The 9,441-nt window shown below is 44.5% G+C and overlaps 1 protein-coding gene across 1 annotated transcript in view; it reads right to left on the bottom strand.

Annotated features, from left to right (window-relative positions):
- The window catches only part of FAM234B (family with sequence similarity 234 member B), a 33,100-nt gene that overhangs the window by 3,047 nt on the left and 20,612 nt on the right, over positions 1-9,441 (bottom strand). The window contains 7 exon segments of the mRNA XM_039876403.1: positions 95-315; positions 1,844-1,961; positions 4,405-4,560; positions 7,042-7,123; positions 7,296-7,439; positions 8,479-8,620; positions 8,986-9,133. Coding sequence (XP_039732337.1) covers positions 95-315; positions 1,844-1,961; positions 4,405-4,560; positions 7,042-7,123; positions 7,296-7,439; positions 8,479-8,620; positions 8,986-9,133 — 1,011 coding nt within the window.

Here is a 9,441-nt window from a genome sequence, read left to right as displayed (position 1 = left end):
CCCACTTTTCCTATTTTCTAAAGAGCAAAGCTGGGGTTGGTATTTGTCCTAAACCCTCAAAAGTAATCAAATACGTCTGTCAGAAGCTATTCACCTGCAAGGGAGAATCAACAAACTTTATCCTAGAGAGGAATCTTCGCAGTTCCCCCCGGCCGATTTTGGGGGTGGTCTCCTTTAGCTGGACCATTTGGCCCTCCATCAGTGCCCACCGCAGACTAAGCTTGCTGACCACCAGAGGTGCTGGATGGCCTTCGGAGCTTGGCTCCATTGTTCTGGTAACATAAAAGGCGTCTTTCCAGAGGTCGTTAATTCCAACTGAGGAAGGACAAAAACAAGAGCAGTTAACAAAGGCAGAAAAATTCCACCAACAGGAGAGTGATTTGATTCAGCAACTAGATTCATTCATTCATTTATTCCTTCATTAATTGATACAAAGAAGTTTACTGAGCACCTAATACATGCCAGACACTGAGCTAGACAGTGCATCCATAGTGGTGAAGGACTGGATGCCGGCAAAGCAGCACATTCTTTTCAGTCTTCGTACCTTTTTATCTCTGAAGCTGTTTCTAAGAAAGCCCCATATCGGGAAAGAAGAGGATATATCAACTATGGTGACCATTCAGTAGAAAAATGAGCACAACAAATGAAGTTCTAAGAATTCCTAGAGTGTCAGTGCATGGTCACGTAAGCTATTCATTACCTCTTAGTGTTTATTTTGCCTCATCTTTAAACCAGGTGTTGTAATAAAGATGGTCTTGATTCTTAATTACCATTATTTAATGTTCACTGAATGACAATATTTTATGCTAATAATGAAAAATAGCTCATTTAGATCCAACCAACAAGCTGACATCTCCCGTATCCTGGCCCCTCACCACACACAAAGCCAGTGGACAGGTGTGCTTACAAGTTCGAGATCAGCTATTCTTCCCAATGTATCCCAATGAATTGAGTCACAAGCATTAGCTTCAACTTCAAGGCAAGTAAGTTTGTAAGGTGAAAGCAACTCTTTGAATGACAAGAGAATATGGAAAGAAGTAAAGGAAATGCAGCGGTCTGTTCTTCCTGTCCCTGCCGGGGGAGGACCCCCATCCTCCCCCGGCAGGGCCAGGAGATTCCCTTAGACCAGCCCAAGGCAGCAGTGGCTAAGTTTCCAGGGCTTCAGTTTCCTGAATTACACGTCTCTAATCTAGGATCCCAATTTTCCTACATGATATGTATATGAAGTAGAAAAATACTTTTAAAATGTTAACAGTGGTGATAAATGGTAAGAGTACGGGCAATTTTTCTTTTTCCCTTTGATTTTTCTCCTGGCTGCCTTTTCTATGCAATAGGCATGTTTACTTTTACTCGTCAAAGGAAAATCTCTACTGATCAAAAACCGATGCCCTGAGAAAACATTCCACCTCCATCATCTCCGTCACTGTCAGTTCTAAGTCCTGAGCAACTAAAGAGTCAAGAAACTACTCTTATTTGCATTCCCGGCCCCTGGCGCAGTGCCTGACATACAGCTGACACTCAGTAAACGCCTGCTGAGTGAGTGGCTGCATGAATCACTACCAGTCCTTTGGGAACGAGACTGAGCTTTCCCCTCAGCCTGCAGCATAGTCAGAAGATATGGGTCCTCACCCTGTGAGCCTGGAGCCCCTCCCAGAGGGAATACTCCAGCAATGGTCTTGGGCACCAGGGACACCAGAGAAAATCTGAGTGGCTCAGTGCACACACCCTGCTGTCATCTGAAAGCACACGTCCTTCCCTTGGTAGGACAATGTATCCTCACACACAGCCAGCACATCTCCCGCCGCATGTGTATATACAGACCCCCACCGGCACTGGGACTGACCCTCTGAAGCCGTCACTGTGCCCGTGGCATTGGCCAGATCCAGAAGAATCGAAGGGAATGTTGGATGCAGGAGGTAAAGGTGGTGAAGGCTGAATGGCTCAGTTCCTAGGATGGCATCCTGACAATGAGAAGCAAAAGGAAGAGCAAAAGTAACTCTGTATTCCCACATGATGGTCTTCAGATGAAAAGAGCAGAGGACACAGTGACTGCTAATTCCTCTCCGATACTAAGACCTGATATCAACTACAAGGATGTGTTAGAGAGAAACTCCCTACGTAAGAGACATATTTCGAAAAGCTCAGAACTCTGACTAATCTTCAAACTCTAACTTCAAACCATTATAGCTAGAAAATGCTTTCTCTCTTATAAGGAAAAAAAGAAAGAAAGGAAAGTTATACGCCCCAGGAGAGAAATGTAATACAGAGACCTCACAGTCTCCTGCTCATGGAGCGTTGGAGTGCTGGTTCATCCCCTGTAGCAGGTGGGGATGAATGGAGACAAAGTCTACGTATGTGAACATAGCACACCAAACACATCTCCTCTCCTTGGATATTAAAGCCAGTTGTAAGTGTCAGGCTAAAAAAAATCACAAAAATCTTATCAGTTCTGGAAATAAACAGAACGTTGACCAGAAAGAAGCAAGTCTTTAACTATAAAACAAAAACTGCAAGTTCTGAGTGTCAGTCTCCAGACTCTCTACAGAAGAACCGCACACGGACCTTCCTTTAACTGTAACTTCCGTGCACGGTGACGTTCAGCAGCGCACACACATGCAGCCACAGAGTTGTTAACGCACAGAGATACCATGCATGGGTTAGTAAACAGCTGCTCTAGTGAGCTCCCTGAGAACCTCCCCTCCCCAAGACCATCCTGGGCCTCTCCTTGTGGAGGAAATGGAACCCTGAGGGACGAGCGGCATCCTGCTCCTATATTGTCAGCGTGGGAAGAAGTCCACTAAGTGAGGAGAAACGTGAGCAGGAAGCTTACAGCTGCCACACTCCGCCACACTCCCACAAAGCAGAGAGAGGGCTTTCTCTGCACCATTAGGAGCCCAAGCACAATGGGGCAGATCTCTGGCTTAGCTAACGTGACAAGAAAATAGTCAAACTCCTTGCTTACTGCCCACAGAATAGCCCAAATTCCTTAGCATGAAAAGCACTAGAGCAGCTGTTTACTAACCCATGCACGGTATCTCTGTGTGTTAACAACTCTGTAGCTTACACCACTTACCCCAAATCTGCCTTTTCCAGCCTTCTATTATTTACCTGCTCACCCCATGCTTCAAGAGTGTCTGATGATTATCTAAACACATACTTCACTTTGCTCTAACCTTTGCCAACCTCATTTCACCCTTAGACTCTCTAACCATCTTCTCTAGCCCATTTCCACACATTAAAATACTTCTTGTCCTTGAGTCCCCAATGAGAATGTCACCTCTTTCATGAAAAGCTCCCTAATCTCCCCAAAATGAATATCTCCCTCCTTTTGTGCTTCCATCTAAACCTCTTATCTGTACTTTGTTTTTTTTAGATGCTTACATTTGAGAGTCATCTGGTCCAATCTCTTTATTTTATTACATGAGGAAACCGGGAAGTTAAAATGTTAGACAAACTGCCCAAAGTCACATGTTAGGGCATGGCAAATTTAAGACTATATTCTAGATTTTAAGTAAATCCTCAAAATGAAGGACTATATTAGCATCTTCGTTCATGGATAAAGAGCACAAAGCTCAGAAAAGTTAAGTGACTTGTCTGAGAGCACACAGTTGATGAATTCAGGATTCTCCTCCTTCAGGCTCCCCCATCATAGGGGACTGACCACTTGCCTTCTCTAGAGGGCCAGCACTGTTTTCAGCTTATCCTTATGTCTCTACAGGTGCCTGGGACATAGTAAGTGCTGGTCAAAATGTGTTAAATGAAATCAGAGTGGATCTCTCTAAAAACTCCCAGGCACCCTGACTTGTCAACCCATCAAGATACTGCAGTAAAGCATTTAAGACTTTTTAAACTCTGCCTTCTACATATCAGACTTTCTCTCCCATAATCCCCCCAGGTGAACCCTCAACTTCAATCCAATCGATACCCCTCCTCACTGCTTTGCCAGCCCTGCCCAACCCCATTTCTGCTGTCTCAGTTTATTCACCTCCAAGCCCAGCTTCGCGCTCCATAAACTTCCCTCGCCCATTCCAAACTAGTCATAAAGCTCTCTCCAACAACTGCAGCACATATGGATCATCTACAAATTTGGATCTGGAGTCTTAAGAGGACTTTCTATCCTTTAGCCTCCCACGGTCCCAAGCCAGTAACCAGGGGCTGTTGTCAGTTTTCACGCAGCTTGACTAAAAGGCAAAAGCGGGAAGCACAGCTTAAGAGGAAGTAGGTTGCTGTTCTGCCCATTCAAATGCTGTTTTGTCCTACCCATAATCACTTGGAATTATAGCTAGTCTAATAACACCTCCAGACCCAGTCAACCCCACAGAGCAGTTGCCATCTGACAAAATGACAAAGGGATGGCAAAATGACAAAGGGATCCTCCAAAGGGATCCTCCAAAGCTCACTCACAGAATTGGGAGATGCAGCTGGCAGCTCTTCAGCCCAGAAGAGGAAGACAGACTTCTGGTCTGAAGTAACTGCTGAGGTGGTTGGTGTTTCTTTCATGTGACATGGAGCACTGTAACTCCAAATAACAGAGCCAGAGTCCCCATCCACCACCATGATCTGCAAAAGAGAAGATAATGAGTACGGCCTGTCCTCAGAAAGGCAGCACGCCAAGAAAACACACACACGCACGCGCATGCCAAACCACATAGATATTATATTAACAAGTTCAGCTTATTAGATGTGAATAAATTGGGTGTGCAGAGAGCACTAAACAGCAACTAGGGGCCAGGACCCAATTTTCTGCAGCCCTGTTCCCATTTCATAGAGTTTAAAGAACTGTAGAATTCTCAGGTGAGAAGGGGAAATTATAAATTATCTAATCCACCTCTTATTTTATAGAGGAGAAGATGGAGGGTCAGAGACAGGAAACGACTTAGGTTGTTCCAGGTTTCTGACAGCCCCTGGACAGAGCAGCCATTCTGCAGTGGTGGTGCTGAGACCGGATGCCAACAGCGGTGCCTCATTCCTGCTCCTTCCCCCTCCCTGACTGCAGCAACGCCTAGAGAACAGTGATCAAGGGAACACTGCGTCCTATGTGCTATGCTGAGAGCTTTCTTGTTTGACTCTATTGATGTCATAGCACATGCAGCTTAGCCCTCTGGTAGTCTCAAATTTAAAAAGGCACAGTCTAAACAGACAAGAAATAAGAGAAAATTTGCTCCTTAGTTGCATCTCTCAAAGGATTAGTAAAGGAATTGAATTCATGATGCTTGGCAGCATTTATACCTCCTTTCACCACAAACATTTCACACCTCACAGTTCTGGAGCCTGTCATTTGCCAAAATCCCCAAGAAATTCTCCCATCTACCTCCAGCCCCAGTGCCTCTGTCCTTCAGCAAATGCGACAATCTCTTCCCTGTTCTTCCAGTCCCTCGGGCCTTGTTTTTCTCTGCCCAGGCTCAGGCTCTGACTCACAAAAGGTCCCGGAATCGCCTGGAGAGAGAACCTCCTCTGAGGGAGCGGAGAGGAAACCAGGTGAGGAGTTTCAGATTCCCTTTGTTAGTCTTGGGCAGAAAAGAAGTCTAGAGACACTGCGCTAAACGATTTTATCCAGTTGCACATACTATTTCATTTAACTGTCACGATAATCCTATGAAGATACGCGGTGTTGTTACTCATTTTACAAACGTAGAAACCTCAGCTAGGCAAAACGGTGTAATGTGCCCAAGGTCACCAATAAGTAGTGGAGCCAGGATTAAAACCCAGGTTTAAACCCTGAGCATCTCAGTTCCTAACCAACCTATTATGTATACCCTTCTCCTTTAATTTTCCTTGGAATGTCAATGAAAATTCCAATCTCTATCTGAATGCCTTTGAAACACAATCAGACATTGCTTCTTTCCTATAAGTACTGCTGGAAGACTCTCCCTAAAGGGATGTTGCATCATCGGATCTGTCCTCTGCTCGTGAGCAAATAACCCTACTGCCTCCAACACCTCATCCAAATTTTGCATCTTTGCTTTCAGGGCCCTCCATCAGCTGAACTCATTCTGACCTCTCTGGTGGGACTGCCCCTCAGCCCATCCTCATCCTTCCAGCCCGCAAACCTCTTCTCTGCTCCCATGTTTCTGCACATCTAACCCCTGACCAACATGAAGCATCTTGACTCCCTTCATTCTGTCTGCTCCCCATAGCCCCTGGCACTGTGTGAAGCTTCATGGCAGCACTTAATCGATGTGGTAGAGCAGTGTGCGAACAGGCACTCCAACGACTACAAGCCACAGAGACAGGGGTCTTGTCTTCATCAGTGTTATGTCTCCACACACATCTCTGTGCATCCAGCACAGAACTTGGCATGATGAAGTGACAATTAGTGTTTGCTGAGTTCACTCTCAGGGAACAGTGTGCAATATATAGATATGTATTTTACAATGAAGATAAACCAAAGAGCTAGGTCAATTATTAAAAATATAAAAATTCTAACTCCAATTGTAATGTTAAAGAAATAAAAAAATGGTCTATCCAATCATTATATCCTCACAATACACAATACCATGTAAAATCAGAAAGATCTATTCAGTGTCCTTCGGACATGCCATACCATTCCGCCTCTGGGACTCTGGTCTTGTTGTCCCCAACCCGGCGTGCTTCCCCATCTACTCCCTTCTCACAGAAACACAGTTCAGCTTTCGAGGCCCTGCTCCTCTTCTCTCTTTTATAAAGTCCTCCATAACAACCCAGCCACCACAGATAGCTGACCTCCTCTGAAATCTTATGAGTATATGAATGTATTGAAGTATTAAATTTATTTATGCCTGCCTTTCTCCACCAAGAGACTTCAGAAGATTCCTATAGCCCAACTGTAACATAGGATCCAGATAAAGGTATCCTGTGCAGGAAGGACGTTAGCTAGAAAAGCTCCCAATGCTACAGATTTTAGTACTGAATTATGAGTTTTCGTTTTATCCATTCAGCTAGACTTTGAGTTCTCTGAAGGAAGGGACCATATTTTAGGTTCTTTTTATTTCTCACAGTGCCTAGCACAGGGCTGGACACAAGGTTTATATGTTTTGATTGATTTGCGTCCCCAGGTTTTACCTTTTTCATCCCAACTCCATCCTGTATCTGTAGAAGGAAGTCTAACGTCTGATCATCAGTGAAATACCCAGGAGTAGGCTGACTGCAAATGAGAACAAAGTAAGTAACTGATAGCAAGTGAAAACGGAAAACAAGGACCTCGCTCCCTCCCTTCTCTTGTATCAGACCTAAATATCAAGCAATTGTTCTGGGCAATATTTAAACATGAGAAAGTGGATCGAAACAGGAGACGTGAGGCGGAGCGCATGGCAAACCTGTGTAAGCCTTGAAGGCTCAGTGTCCAGCAAGGTGTGAGATTTTGCCCCCGAAGCAGGACTAGGCCTTGTCTAGTTGTAATCAGGAGGTTGCTGCAGTTGGAATCCGCTGCCTTCACCATCTGGAGTAGTTCAACACCATCACTGAATTAACGAGACCCCAACAGTTAGTCTCCCGCTTGGATGAGATTCCTGACCCACTTATTTTGGCTTTTTCTCTCGGTGCGCATGTTTGTATTTACTCTTGCATTCATCTCCCACCACTATCTTATCAAGTGGGGCACTCTGTTGTTCCACCTGAATTTCATTTTCTTGACCTTTTAGAAACCAAGGATCCTTAGAAAAAGCATTTAGGTTCAAAAGGAACTCATGGGAGAAGTGCCGCAGAGCCATACCTGTCATGTTGGATACTGTGGGAAAGAAAACAGAGCTAAGGAGAACGGCATGGAAGGCAGATGGAGATCTGGACGGGAGGCTTGAAACTGTCATTAAGCTTAGACAGCAACTCACGGTATCCACTTCATCAAGTTATTTCTTTCTCTGTACAACTGGGACCATTTTATTTAACATCTATCAAATTCACTGAAACAACATGATACTGCCTAAAAAATGCTAGAAAATCATTTGAAACTTCTGGTAGAAAAGAATAAAGACAATTATTACCCAGGCCTGGTGCTAAATGGGTAAAAATCCACTGCAGATGACAAACTTTGTTCTTTTAGTCAAGAAATAAACAAAAATAAAAAATAAGATTTCATGAATGTTATCTTTGCTTCTGACAAAATGATTCCTCCACTAAGAAAAATACAGAGAGAGTAGAGCAGATACTTCAGCACAGTTTTACAAAAGCTATGTTAAATAAAATCTATCTCCCTACCTGAAGGTTCCCCGGCCTCACTCTGCCCCACTCTGACTTAAACCCTAAACAAATATCCATCCTTACAACCTACGTGCAAAGGGATCACACACCCATCATGGTCACTAACAAATAGATATCAACACATTATGTTATCAGGGAAACCTCTCAATCACGTTAACCAGATCAGAAGATAGTATATTAAGGCTAGCACTGATTCCCCCACAAGCCTCTGCCCACATATTCAAGAGTCCAACCAAACTTAGAGACTCCATAGCACGTGAGAGCTCAGGAGGTCTCAAGGACAAGATCATATATCTATCCTACCTGTAAATGTCAATGAGTTCAGACAGGTTGATGGACCTTCGCTTTTCCCATTCTGGCTCTTCTATCTGCAGAGAAGGTGGTGAGCTGTCTCGATTTTGGGCCTGAACAAAAATGTCCCGCAGGGCGACAGCCTGGATATTTCCTAGCACCATAGGAAGAACCATCACTGAGAAGTTGAATTTAATAGAACTCTCCCAGGGTTAGGATCTGAGCAAGAGACTCAGAGCCTCATCAGATGAGTCTAATATAGCCCACCCAGACTGGTCCAACATGGGGTGAACTGGAAAGTGATTATGTGGCTGCTGGACAGAGTCTTCTCTTTGGAGAAGGCGGCAAGGGAAAGCAGAGTTAATAACCTGCAATAGGTGGCAGCAGTGAGCAGTCCGTGTAATAGGAGGTGATGAAAGGGCTGGTCAGCAACTCCTGAGCTTTCACCCTGTCTCACAAAAGAGGCCTGATCACACACACCAATGGGAAACAGTAGCACAAACTAGCCTTGCTTCTTACCAAAGCCAAACAGGATGTAGACAGCCCCACTTGCAGTGATGTAAACCTGAGGACCAATCAGATTCCCCACTCCCATGATGTTGTACTTCACAGGTCGGCCCACTGGATTCCCTGTCCGGCCAGACACCAGCAGGAAGCACAGATCTGGCTGAAGAAGAGAAAGAAGGGAGTTGAGTCACTAGAAGCCCTATCGTTTCCTAATCAAATAGTCTGTACACATAGTCATTGCTTCCTCATTAGTTAAGGGTTCAGAAACACTTCCCAAAGTTGGAAAGCACAAAGCCAAACCTGCTTCACTTTATTTCCCTGGAAGTAAGAAAGAGAGGCAAATGTCCCATTCCCTGTTATATACCTGCAATGAGCATCTTTATGGTAGCTCAGACAAGTTCTCTGAAGCACAGCTATTAGTGATGAACAGTCTCCTGAGACCAGAATTCTATCCCAGAGCTAAATATA

This window comes from Pteropus medius, unplaced genomic scaffold (genome assembly GCF_902729225.1).
Source record: "Pteropus medius unplaced genomic scaffold, Ma_sr-lr_union100, whole genome shotgun sequence".
In the NCBI taxonomy this organism is placed as follows: domain Eukaryota; kingdom Metazoa; phylum Chordata; class Mammalia; order Chiroptera; family Pteropodidae; genus Pteropus; species Pteropus medius.
This window is presented reverse-complemented; position numbering and strand designations above follow the sequence as displayed.